The 14,190-nt window shown below is 44.0% G+C and overlaps 1 protein-coding gene across 1 annotated transcript in view; it reads right to left on the minus strand.

The window, feature by feature from the left end:
* The window catches only part of ANK3 (ankyrin 3), a 754,092-nt gene extending 740,134 nt beyond the window's left edge, over positions 1–13,958 (minus strand). The window contains exon 1 of the mRNA XM_056795799.1: positions 13,705–13,958. Coding sequence (XP_056651777.1) covers positions 13,705–13,746 — 42 coding nt within the window. The 5' untranslated portion in view covers positions 13,747–13,958. The remainder of the gene's footprint in view (positions 1–13,704) is intronic.
* Between the last annotated feature and the right edge of the window lie 232 nt (positions 13,959–14,190).

Raw genomic sequence — 14,190 nt, forward strand, 5'->3', positions numbered from 1 at the left:
TTCCCTCCTTGAAGACATTTTCATCTTTTTAACCTCAAGAGATGGCATCAAATTCAGACCCTGCACATAACAAGCATTGGTTGACTATCACCGGCTTCAAATGAATCCAAATAGTTCCAAGACAACCTACAAAAATGCCACAACAATTTAAGAGACAGAAATCTAACAATTATTTTATTCAATGCTTATTCCATTTCTTTTTGCACAAAAGAGTCACCAGACTACTTCACAGCTTAGAAGCTGTATAGGTCCTGAGATCCTTGAGCTAGAAGGGACCTTTGAGATCTCATTCAATTCCTTCTTTTGAGAAATAAGGAAACTGAGGGCTAAAGACATAAACTGAGTTGCCCAAGGCCATGTAGGTCAGGAGGAGAAGAGCTAGGATTCCAAACCATGTCTCTGGTGCCAACATTCTTTGCACTGCATCTACCACACATTCATGGCACTTCAAGGAAAGCAACAGCAAATGACAGCAGAACTCAGCTTGATTTGATGACTGATAGCATCCTCCAGAAGCTGGATGATCAAATACACTCTGTTGCTTTGCCAGAAGTGGCACACCACAGAGGAGGCAGTGTTGTGGTGAAAGAAAAAATGGGAGCCAAAGGACTTGGATGCTCATCATGCTCCTAGTCCTTACTACTTGTGTGTCCTTAGAAAAGCTACTGAGACCCAGTTTGCTGACCTGTAAATGAGAAAGGGTTGAATCAGGTGGCCTTGGAGGTCCCTTCAAACTGTAAAAGATCCAGAGGTTAGGAGCAGAATGATGTCTATGCTGGCAGGTACAGTCAAGACACATTTGCTTTAACTCATGTTGGTACCAAAGTTTAAAGGTGATAGGGTCATTCAGTTGGAAGGAACTCCAGCAAGCATCTGGTTCAACTCATCCACAAAAGGAATACCCAGGACAAGCTGAGAAGTGGTCATCCATTGAGGTCACCTAATCCAATACTTTCATTTCAAAGATGTGGGAAAATTTGCCAGAGGTTGCACAACTTACCAAATTGGTCAGTTTTTGCACCAGGGGCTATTAACACCAAATCCAATACTCGTTTGATTGAACTACATCAACTCTCAGAACATCATTACAACTGAGTGTTCTATTTGGGGGTAAGAGGGATGGAAGTTTGGAGGACATTTGGAAATGGTAGCAAAATTTTTTAAAAATGAAAAAAAAAGCATCATTAAAACTTGTTTTTAAGAAAATTTAAGGAGAGTGATTCTAGTCATAGATGGAGGGTCAAGAAAGAATTTGTGAAGGAGATAACACTGGAACTGAACCTTGAATTAAAAAGAAGGATTTTTGCCATGTGGGGATGAGGAGGAAGTGTATTCAAACATCAGTAGGGTGGGGACAGACAGGGGATGGAAGGAGATGGCAGGATAGGATCAAAAGTGGTGAGGAGGGGGAAAAAGTCACATATTCTTCAACTTTCTACCCTGGGTATTCTGGCCCTGGCTACAATTGGGGCAGAGAACACTAGGTGTCAAGAGTCCAAGTTGACGCTCTGAAGAAGCTCGATTCAAAAAGCCAGGATTCAGACAGATGCCTGCCAGATAGAAATGGTTTCTCAGGAAATAATTCCTATGTTCCCAACACTTTGAGTAAAAGTGCCTTCAAAGTTCAGAAACATATGGTGCTAGATCTCCTTATTAGACAACAGCATTTCAATAAACTTGAGTTCTTCCCTCATGCTCAAATATACACAATAGTAAACACATAGTGCCCATCCAATGGGATAAAGGCTCCAGGAAGATTTGCAGCTCTTTTCATTTTTTTAGTGTTCTCAGCAAATCAGGCTGAGCCAATAAATATTTATTAGGCACCTATTATGCACCAGGGTCTGGACATACAAAGAAAAAAATGGAACCTGTTCTCAAGAAGCTTCTATTCTTTCAGTTAAAGAAATCAAAACTATTAATAAGCACATGAAAAAGTGTTCTAAATCTCTCATAATCAGATAAATGCAGATCAAAACAAGGTTGAGGAACCATCTCACACCTAGCAGACTGGCCAAGATGACAGTAAAGGAAAATAATAAATGTTGGAGGGGATGTGGCAAAATTGGGACACTAATGCATTGCTGGTGGAGTTGTGAGTTGGTCCAACCATTCTGGAGGACAATTTGGAATTGTGAAAAAGCAGCTTTAAAAGACTGCATACCCTTTGATCCAGCATACCACTACTGGGTTTATACCCCAAAGAGATAATAAGGAAAAAGACTTGTACAAGAACATTCATAGCTGCACTCTTTGTGGTGGCAAAAAATTGGAAAATGAGAGGGTGTCCCTCGATTGAGGAATGGCTGAACAAATTGTGGTATATGTTGGTGATGGGATTCTATTGTGCAGTAAGGAGTGGTGAACTGGAAGATTTCTATATGAACTGAAAAGACCTCCAAAAACTGATGTAGAGCGATTGTAATGGACTTTACTACTAGTAGCAATAGAAATAATCTAGGACATTCCTGAAGGACTTATTAGAAAGAATGTTATCCACAATGAGAGAAAGAACTATGGGAGAAGAAATGCATCTTATAACATCACTTATCACTTTTGTTTATATGGATATATGATTTGGGGTTTTGATTCTATGGTAAAAATTAATAACATGGAAATAGGCATCAAGTGATAACATTTGTACAACCCAGTGGAATTGCTTATAGACTCTGGGAGAGAAGAGGGGTGGGAAAGAAAATGAATCATGTAAGCATGGAAAAATAGTTTTTAAAATAAAATTAAAATCAAAAAAAGAAGAAGCTTCCATTCTACTGGGGAATCAATGAAAACAGCAGAGCCCCAAGATCTGTAAGGAACCTCGTCAAACTGCCTTGTTTTTACAGCTGAAAAAACTGAGACAGATAAATGAGAAATTACTTTCTCAAGGTCACACAAGTAATAAATGGTAAAGCCAAGATTCAATTCCAGATCTTCTGACTCCAATTCCAAGGCTATTTTCTACCATACACCACCTCATTAACAGATGAGTGAGTATATGCCTGACAATTACATATATAATATATAGATGATACGAGATAGTAATTTTTGTTATTAGAATGGAAACTCCTTGGACGTAGGGATTGTTTCATTCATTGTACTTGTTTTCAAACATTTAATAAAGACTTTTTGATTGATCACCTGATTGTTAATTAGAGGAGGGAGAGAGAATTAATCCCTGTAGAGGTTCCCATAAAAGAGAATCTTAACTTTTTGGGGGGTCATGGACCACCTCTTCCCAGCACTCCATAGCTGTCTAGGGAAGCCTATGGATGCCTTGATTGCCTAAAATAAAATACGCAGGATACAAAGGAAACCAATTCCATGAAAAACAGTTATTAAAAAAATGTTTTTAACAAGTTCACAAAGCCCAGCCTAAGAACTCTTGCCAAAGAGAATGGCATGATTTAAGCCTTGAAAGAAGTAAGCGGATTCTCTGAGAAGAAGAAAAGGCAGAGCATTCCAGGCACACAGCCCAGAGACAAGTTTGAGAAAGACAAGGGGGCCAGTCCAACCAAAAGGTAGAGGGGACAAAGGAGAGTGCTGGACGATCAGGCTGAAAGCAGAATGTAGAAGGCATTGAGTGCCAGGATGATTTCATATTTTATCCTGATGGAGAGTGATAGGATCAACCTTAGCTTTGCAAAAGACAATTTGGACCACTCTACAGAAGACGGGTCAGTAAGGGGAAATCTTGGAAGCTGGGGGTCCAATTAGGACGCTGTTATAACAGTCCAGTCTTAAAGCTGTAGTTGCTAAGCAATCCTTGATGATGAACAAAATACCAAAAATACATTCAACTTCTTATATTTGTACAAAGCTCCAAAAACATGTTTCTTTATTTAATCACTGGTTCCTACTAATAGACATTTAGACAAGTGCTAGGGACAATTCCCTCCATCCCCTCGTAATGATTAAAAAAAAGAAAAAAGAAAAAAAGAAAATGATGCCATCATCTGCTACATTCAACTGATGAAAATAAAACTTGGCTATTATAGGCCTAGTCTCCCTTTGTGCTTCAGAAGAGAGTGGCTAATTAATCCAAACAATGCATTCTCAAGAGAAAGAATTAAGATCTAATTTGCATAAACCATGCTTAAAAAAGGCAAATAGAGGGTTTTATTTTGGGTGAAGTCAGTCCCATCTCCTGGGAAGGTATCCAGATTTCACAGAAACAAAGAATCCCAAACTTGGAAGGGACCTCACAGGCCACCCATCCATCCCCTAACTAGAATTCTCTCTACAATATAACCAAATGGTCACCCATGAAATGATCATCCTGTCCTAGCACTACGAAGGTTTCTCTCTCTTTGCCTTCTCTGCCTGATCAATATTATTTAATAAGATCATAGATTCAGATTATTTAGTCCAACCCTATCATTTCATAAAGAGGAAGCTCAGGTTATATAAATTTTCTAAGGTCAAACATAGTGAGTACTGGATTTGAACTCAGATCCTTTGACTCCAAATCCAGCATTCACTCTTAGTACAGTGCCACATTCTGTATGCAGGACTTCATTCCTGAGAACTTGCCATCATCCATCCATCCATCTCAGGCCTGCCTGCCATGAAGAAGTCTTCTCTCTCAGTATTCTGAAAGTGCTGGGCAGACTATTCCCAGCTCTCCTTTTTTAATTATGGATTCTAAGATGCAGCCATGGCTGCTTCATGAGGCTCCTATCACTGCTATTTCAGCAAAAACTCAAGAAAGAGTTTCTTCTTTATTGTTAAGTAATGAGTGGTGCTCTCCATCTCAGTCCATTGACCTTTTGGGGAATGAAATTGGCCTGAAGGCTAAGTCAGGATTTGAATCAGCTGATCTGCTGTGGTGCTAAGAGAGAGCTCTCAGAGATAGCTATGGTGCTTCTTCTTTAAAATTACAGAAATCTGCTTCTCGTGGAATTATCTAAGCCACTTACAGTTTGCAAGCATGTTAGGACAAGGGATCCAAGCTGCTCTTCCCAGAACGGTAGTTCTGATTGGCTATTAGCCTAAAAATCTTAACTTCCACTGTGGGAGAAGGAAAGAATATGGAATGAACTGGCCATTTATTAAGCACCTATCATGTTCCAGGCACTGTGCTAAGGACTGTGAAGATACTACCTCTGATGATCTTTACAACAACCTTGGGAGGTAGGTACTTGTCCAATCTCCATCTTACAGTAGAGTAAATTGAGGCTGACAGTAGTTAAGTGACTTCCCCAGAGACACAACGAGTAAGAATCTAAGAATGGATTTGAACCCAGATTTGATTTCAGATTCTGGGCCCAGCATTTTTCTACTGTACCACTGGGCTGTGGTGATTTTAGAGATGTGATGCCATCCCTTTAGCAGCTAGGATGTAGATTTACAGTTGACCTGGTGTGGGAAAAAGAAACCTGGATATGATCTGCATTCAGTCACAAATGTGCTTTTTGCTACCTGTGTGACTCTCTGGGACTCTTTCCTCCTTTATAAAATGATGGAGTAAGGCAAACTGATCCAGAAAAGTCCTTAGAGATTATCTGATCCAACCCCCTATTTACAGAGGGGTAAACTGCAGCCAGAGTCTCCTTCAATCATAACAGCACAGATTTAGAGCTGGAGAAGACGTCAGAGGCAGACCGTGTGGTTCATGCCCCCTCATAAATGGGGAAACTGAACTCTGAAAAGTCAAGTGACTTACCCAAGACAGCTCTACGTGGGGAAGTGGAGTGGTAGGGCTTGAATTCATAAAGATCTGGAACCCAATACTGCCTGTCCCAGTACTACACTAGCTGTGTGACCCTGAGCAAACACTTTTCACCCCTCATCCAAAATGTCCTTGTTTCTCTCTCATATGGGGATGACAATAGCATTTACACCATCCCCGCCCCCAGGATAGCTGTGATAATGAAATAAGACAAAAGTACTTTGCAAACTTTGCAAAAGTACTTTGCAAACTATTATCATTATTAACTTCCAAGTTCCCAAAGGCAACCAACAAAAGAAACTAGATTCGAACCTCAGTCCTCTGACTCCAGCATCTATGCTCTTCCTCTGTATCATGCTGCCTCTTGAATTGCCAAGCATTTATTAGTCACCTACTGAGACCAGGCACTGTGTGAGGTACTTCAGACACAAAGATAAAAGCAAGTCTTGTCTTTAAGAAGCTTGTTTTCTCTCAGAGAGAAACAACATTGTCGCTGGGCTGGAGTTGACTCACCCAGGATTATACAAGCCCTAAGAGCTGGGATTTGAACCTATCAAATCCAGTGTCCTTGCTATAACACTGTGTTTCACAACAGAGACAACAAGGAGGTGATGTAGTGGATAGAGTGTCTGGGCTAAAGCCAGGAAGACTAATCTTCCCGAGTTCAGATCTGGCCTCAAATACTTATTATCTATCTGTAGGACCCTGGGCAAGTCACTTCACCCTGTTTGCCTGAGATCCTCGTCTGTAAAATGAGCTGGAGAAGGAAATAGCCAACCACTCCAGTATCTCTGCCAAGAAAACTCCAACAGGCATCACAAAGAGTCAGGCACGAATGAATGAACAACAATAGGTGCTCCTCAACAAGAGAAAGCACAAACAGATCAAAGGACACACAGTGTTTCTATGAGCAGAGCTTTCCGTCTTCTTCCCGGTAGGACTTGAACTCAAGCAGTTTCACTTTCCAGAAGTATCCTTATTGTTGTTGTTCAGTCATGTGCAACTCCTCCTGATTCCCTCAGCTCTAGCGCTTCCGCCCTGAAACGATGGCATGTTTAGTGTGTAAGTACGCTGCGGACACAGAGACGTGCCCACGTCCTCTCTCCTCTCTCCCTAGAGAACGGAATCTCCTGGAGGGTCTGCTTCATTATTGACTTTGAATCCCCACCACCGGCATAGCGTTTGGCACACGAGGAGGCATTGAATACAGTAAAGCCTGACTAGAAATAAGAGAAAGATCTGGGCACTGGGCTCTGGGGAAACGCTTTCTGTACGTGAAAGACTTCTGGCATGAACGCAGGGTGGTGGGAAGGGCTCCGGAGATTTCAGGGTGAGAGAGGGAACACCTCACGGGCCAAGTGGACTGCTATGTGCTGTCTGGGGAAGAGAGTCCCATGAAATACGGCCAGACAAGGACTGCAACCCAGGAGCCGGGGAGAGCCCGTAGTGAGATGCTGGGAAGTTCTACTGCCCAAGCTTGGCAGCAAAGAGGAGGTGTGAGCTGATGAATGCCCCACACCCCGCTCTGTAGAAGTCCATGGGTAGAGAATACTGAAAAGGATGAATGCCTGTGTTTGGATATAGGTATCATGTCCTCAGAAGTCAATTAGTTTAATTCCCCAGGATTTTACAGGGGAGGAAACTGAGACCCGGAAAGCTTCGGTGACTTGCCTGAGGTCACAAAGGTAGTGAGTAAATAGGAAGGGGCAGGAGGTGAATCTTGGCCATCTGATTCACAACGTGGACTTTCTCCAGTAACTAACAGTTAGGTTTGGTTGGTTGGTGGGTTGGTTGGTTTTTAAACCCTTCTACCTTCTGTCTTAGAATCAATGCCCTGTAAGATTCCAAGGCAAAAGAGCAGTAAGGGCTAGGCACTGGGGCTCAAGTGACTTGCCCAGAGTCACACAGTTAAAAAGTATCTGAAGCCCAAACCGATTTTATTATTTTTTCCTTAATTTTAAAAATTGTTGCCTTTTGTTTTTTTTTTATGTTATTCTCCATTTCCCATTGTTCCTCCTCCCCTCCAGCTCTGTCCTATAGAGATATCCCTTATAGAAAGGAAGAGGAAAAAAGAATTAAGCAAAACTAGCTGGTAGGGGGCAACCCAGGATCTCCTGTCTGGCCTGCCTCTCTATCGACTGAGCCACCTAGTTGCCCCCTACCAGCTAGTTTTACTTAATTCTTTTTCTTCCCCCTTCCTTACAATAAGGGATATCTCTATAGGAGAGAGCTGGAGGGGAGGAGGAACAATGGGAAATGGAGAATAACAAAAAACAAAAGTCAACAATTTTTTTAAATTAAGAAAAAAAATAATAAAATCAGGTTTGGGCCCAAGTCTGAACGGGCTGGAATGCCCAGCTAAGATGTCAGCATTTTCTACTTGGGAGAGGGTGGTAGTAGATATTGTCAGATTTGTACATTGAGGTTACTTTGCTACTTTTGTGGGAAATAGATGAGAAAAGGGGAGCATATAAAGGCAGGGAAACCAGTTAGAAGGCAGATCCTACTCCAAAAGTCTTTTAAAAATTACAAAATAGGCGTTAATCATACATAATTATGTATGTATATATCTCTATATATCCTGCAGAATGGAAATGCACACATAAGCAAAAGGTACAATTTCCTCCTCATTTCCTGGTGTAAAACTTGTATTTTGTTAACTGCAGTCTCACTCGGGGTCCCCAGAGTTAACACATTTACTCAAAGCTGAGTGTGGGTTGCGGTGCTGGACAGCGATGGCTGTGTCTACCAGGAAAGGTCACTGTCGCTGATTAGATCAGGAGTAACCTCGTTCTTTTCTGAAAGGGAGGCTTCAATCATGCAAGGTGGCCAAGTTTCGCCAGCCACAAAAGCCCTTCTATACGACTGTAGAAGAGCTGTGGGTCTCCTCACAGTCTCCGACATATTCATTAAGTTCACAAAGGCCACCCTGCCTCAGCTAGATTCCCTTCCTCTAGCACAGAGCACCTAGATGACTACAGAGGACAGAATCACAAGACGTTAGAGCCAAAGAACCCAGTTAACTCATTACTACCTGAGGGACGAAGACCATTCATTTTACCTTGAGAGAACTGGGTTTCCCTCTCATTTGGGTGATGAAAAAATGTATCACCGGGCAGTCAAACTGGCAATAAAATTTCTCTGAATGAGTTGGACCTTTGTCCCTGGGACAGTCCTAGAAGCCTTTCCAGCTCCCTTGCACCTGCCCCGATCAAGCTTGACTGGCCAGCATGTGTGAGAATCCAGGGTCACCTTTCCTTCATGCTTAGCAATAGGGAGAGAACTTGTCTCCTCTCTTTTTGCAAAGAGCACTCTAGTTCAGACCTTTCACACCTCTCCTGTGAGCAACTACACTAGCCTCTGAATTCGTGTCTTTCTTCTCCATCCATGTACTTCATGGCTGCCAAAATCAGCTTCCTAAAGCCCAACAATAATGGCTAACATTTATATAGTGCTTACTATGTGCCAGGCATCGTGCTAAGAACTTTGTGATTATTATCTTATTATTATCTTCACAACAAACCTCAGAAGTTGGGGCTATTATAATCATTCCCATTTTACTGATGAGGAAAGTGAGGAAAACATAGATGAAGTGACTTGCCCAAGGCCACACAGCTAATAAATATTTGAGGTCAGATTTTAACTCAGCTCTTGGTTACTCCTAGTATACTAGAAGTCAACTGTATAAGCTATACAAGTCTTGCAATGTGCTTCCCCTGTTCAAAAATTATCAATGACTATCAAACTCTAAAAGAAAGTCTGGATTCTTCTTTGTGTGTGTGTGTGTGTGTGTGTGTGTGTGTGTGTGTGTGTGTGTGTGTGTGTGTTTAACTTAAAGTCCTGCACAGACTAGTGGTCTAGGACTAAAGTCCTAGCCAGACTGTGGAGAGTTACTGCACCATATTACCATCAAAACGAGAGGAGACATACCATGCATTTTATGTCCCAAACAACTTTCAATTCCCCTTTTATGATATTTCATCTGCCGCCTCCATACCTTTCTTTATGCAGGTTTCTTGCCCTCATGCCTGAAATTCCCTCTCTTCATCTTTGCCTTTTAGGAGCTCCAGCTTTCTTTAGTGCTTAGCTCAGGTGCCACCTCCTACAAGAAGCCTAAGCTGATCACCCAATTATTTGAATTTCTCTGTTTAAATGCTGACTACATTCTGCTCCTGACCCCTGCTCCAGGAAATGGAAGCTCCTTGAAGACAGGAATAGCTTTGCTTTTACTTTACATCCCTGGGACATTTCACCGAGTAGGCACTTAATAAAGGATGCCCAAATTAAACCAAATGCTGTGCCCTATTAATACAGTATGAATAAATAGCTTTTCTACTTTCATTTTCCAAAAGTCAGCCCAGCATTTAAAGCACTCCCTTGCAGAACTGTTGTGATGTTATAAAAGTTGAAGGAGAATTTGTTTAAAGGCTTGAGAAAAATCCAAACATTTGGAAACCACCGGACAAATGACAACTGTTCCTAGCATAACAAAAACCGCAAACAAACATCTCCTGTAGATGTTTCCTAGGATTCTGAAATGCACCATCCACCTCCCACTAATGCTCCTGGGTCACATGCCCTGCCAGGAGTCCTCATCGTAATTCATTACTGTGCACATTTATGAAGCAAATATTTATTTTCTGCCTCGCCAAAAGAACAGAAAGAAGTCTTATAAATAAAAAGCAATATATATACATAGAATGACAATCCTTATTTCTGTCCTGTCCTGGGAAGAAGATCCTTATAAACAGAGAAGGAAGCCTGGAAAGGACGGGATGTCCTTATAAACATTGACTGAAGACTGGAAAGAATATTCACTTGTGAGTCACAGGCACTGGGTTCAAAGCCTGACTCCAGGGCTATGATTACAAATTTGGAAACTTGGGGAATGTTTTCCATGTAAGCATAAGGAAAAAAAAATGTCCTCTTCTCAATTTTTTAAAAACAAAATCATTTTGGGGATAGAGGAAGAGATTCCAGAACAAAAGGCAGTGTGCAGGGAGAGACTTTAGGACATAATCTTGTAATGGAAGACAGAAGTCCATGGAGGCCACAAGAGGGGAGAGGGATGGAGGGAGGGGGGGGACAGGGCAGGGCCAGGTCAAAGGAAGAGCTCACCTGGGGTGCAGCTGTGAGGGAGGAGCTTCCATCTGGTACCTTTCTATTTTAACTAATTATTCTTGCTAACTAGATGCAAAGCTCAGTTATTTCTCCCCTGTTGAAGGAATGTTAGTGCTGTCAGCACCCTCTACATTTCAGTCCCCTGGGACATAACCCTGGTTATTCTGTCCTAGTTACTGCCCGGTCTGGCTCTATTTACTAAGCTTTTGACCTCAGCCACTTCCTTTCTGTGGACCTCAGTTTCATCATCAGTAAAATGAGAATTCTAGACTAAATAGAATTACAGGTTTACAGTCTGAAGGGACCTGAGAAACCATCTAGTTCAAGCCTCTCATTATACAGACGAGGAAACTGTGACCCAGAGAAATTAAATGATTTTCCCCAAGGTGACACAGGGAGTAAATAGCAGAGGTGGAATTCCTGTCCTCTGACTCTCCACCAAGCCATACTGCCTCCAGACCCGGTGATGTCCGAGGTCCCTTCATGTTCTAAGAATTGCCTTTTTCTTCAGATATCTTAATAAAGCTTGGTTTGGCAATTCTTTCAAACACTTCCTATGCGTTACTGCTTAGCAAGAGATTTCCAGCCTAGAGCAGAGCACCTCTCCTTATGTGTGGTCGGTATGTTTCCCGCTGTAGCAGACATCTGGAAGCTGGAGACTAATTAAATGTGATAAATGAGCAAAGAGTGTTGACATACTTCACCTTGACAAATGCTGAAGAAACTTTGGGGCTCGAGTAGAGCGCTACATCTCTGCCCAAAAGAAGACTGTTTTCCTCTCGCCTGCTCTTTGGGGCCCGTAAAACAAGAATCTCAACAAAAGAGTGCCAAGAGACAGACTTCCTAGCCAACTTCCAGCAAGCACGAGTGTTATCAGCCTCTGCACCTGGGAAAGCCATACAGAGAAGCCCCAGACACGCAGAGATTAGTGGAGACGTTCTCTCACCTTACTGAGTCTTTATTGACGTTTTTGTTTATTTCTTTGGAGGTTTTTCTTTTCTTTGGCTACCCTTATTGTTTCCATTCACTTTCACTAGCGATAATCTGCTTCCTCGGGACCGGTTCATAACTAGGTGGGGCAGCTGAGGCATTGCCCCAGGCAGAGGGCACTGATGACCTTTATTGAAACAACAGAACTAAGCACCTAGTTAGCAAAACTAGAAAGCTACCAGCCCTCTCTTCCAGGCCCAGGAACTACACCCCAGGTGAGGTCTTCCCTAGACATCCCCAGCCCAGCTGTGCCCACAACCATCTCCAGGACACCCTAACCTCCAACAGTAGTTGGGTTTGTTCAGTCTCCCCTGGTGCCAAACTATGCCATTAGTGGCCCTCCCTAAAAGTATAGACTTGGTCTTTCCTGAGTACAGACCAATCCAACGGTCTCTAAATGCCACCAAGAAACATTCTTCTTCCTCTTTCCTACTTAATCCTGTTCTCTCCTTACATCTTACCAAGTAACTGACCGGAAACTACATTTGCTGCTTTCTCATATGAATATATATCTGTATTCCTGTATGCTTTTCAAAGGGGGAACAGCTCTTTTTTAAAAAGTCAGTACAAGGAGCAGCTGGGTAGCTCAGTGGATGGAAAGAGCCAGGCCTAGAGACAGGATGTCCTAGGTTCAAATCTGGCCTCAGACACTTCCCAACTGTGTGACCTGGGCAAGTCACTTGACCCCCATTGCCTAGCCCTTACCACTCTTCTGCCTTGGAATCAATACAGAGTGTTGACTCCTAGATGGAAGGTAAGGGTTTTTATTTTTAAAAAAAGCAGCACAGGCTTTGGTCTCACAAGAAAGTCAAGGATCAGATCACAATCAGAGAGGCAGTATCATAAGCAAGGTAGTAATATAGGTAACCAATTGACTTGACAGCAAATACCAATCTCTCCTTTTTATTGCCAGTTAATTCTTCTTGCATCTTATCAACTTCTATTGCAAGGAGAGGGCTCTTCCAGAAATCCTCCATCAGCAACTATGTTTTAAAAAACAAAGTTGCTCCACATTCTCATGTAAACTATGTGGATTTCAAAAGGCCACTTTTGAACAATAGCAAGCATCATCTAAGAAAAAAAATAAATTCATTTCACCCCTTCATGGAGTGGAAGGAAGCAGCTAGCTCTCCTTCCAAAAATTGTACAGGGAAACTTTCTAAGCCCCATGATTTGCCGTTCTACTCTCCCTCCTACCCACCGCCCTCTAATTGCTATTCCAAAGAGCTATTCCCTTAAGAAGGACGAAATCTGGCTCCTGAGGCAAGGAGAGGAGGCAATTGCAGAAGAATGTCAGAGGGAAAGATGAAGCATTCAAACCCACCCTGACCTCTGGGTCATCTTTTCTTCTTTTCTCCTCCAGAACCTTGAGAAGGAGAGAGGAGGATAAGCCACCTTCAACTTCCCCAGATGCAATGGAGAGAGCACTGGCTCGGAAAGAGGAGGAATCCCCACTCCTCTATTTATTTGCTGGCTCTGCTATCGTGGGGAAAGCGTTTATCTGGTTGTGGCCCCAGTTTCCCCATTGTCAAAAAGTGGAACGGAGTCCCTATGGTAACTTCTGGCTCTAACTCCTTTCTCTCCTCAAGATGCTCTCGGAGTCGGAAGGGCCCAGCTACAGGAGTGCAGGAGGTGCCTCGCCACAGGCTGGCACCGACGGAAGCCCCACGCCACTCTGGCTGCTACGTCCCTCTCTCACTGCCCGCGGAAGGCATGGGAGCTCCGAGAATTCACTGATCCCCGAGGATCCCGCCTGATCTGTCTGATTCTCACCCCTGCAGCGCCAACCCTCACCCCTGCCCCTGCTCCTGACCCAGTTCGGCTCGCTCCTTCCCTCCCTGCCCTGCCCGCCGCGGGAAGCAACAGGTAGACAGGGGGCGGACCAAGTCAGCCTGAGACAAAGTACTCGTCGATGGACAGCTCACCTGGGCTCCCGGAGCTGTTTCGGCTGTGGCGGCGGAAGCCATGTTGGGGGCACGGACTCAGCCTGGGCGCCCGGAGGCAAAGCTGGCCCCGGGCTTGTTCTCCTAGGCGGCTCCGGTCTCTGCTCGCTTGCCCTCCGTGGGGCTGCCTGGCCGGCCGTCTGCGCGCCCGCCTCCTGCCCGGACAGAACGGCTCCGCCTGGACGTAGCTGGCTGGGGAGGTGTGCCCGCAGCGGCTGCCAGGTGCCAGGTGCCCGGCGCGTCCTGCGGCAGCGGAGGCAGCGCGTGCCTAGGGGGGCGGGGCGGGGGCGGAGGGTGAGCTCAGGTAGAGCGGGGGCGGGGCAGGGGAGGAGGCAGAGGAGTGAGCGAGCGCAGGTAGAGGACAGGGAGGGGCAGCTGGCGCGCTCAGCTCAGAGCAGCTCTGCTGCACTCCTCAGGGCTCCGAGGGGCTCCTCTCCCTCGCTCCCTTCCCCGGCCCTTCCCCTTCAA

Source organism: Monodelphis domestica, chromosome 1 (assembly GCF_027887165.1).
Source record: "Monodelphis domestica isolate mMonDom1 chromosome 1, mMonDom1.pri, whole genome shotgun sequence".
NCBI classification, from domain to species: Eukaryota; Metazoa; Chordata; class Mammalia; order Didelphimorphia; family Didelphidae; genus Monodelphis; species Monodelphis domestica.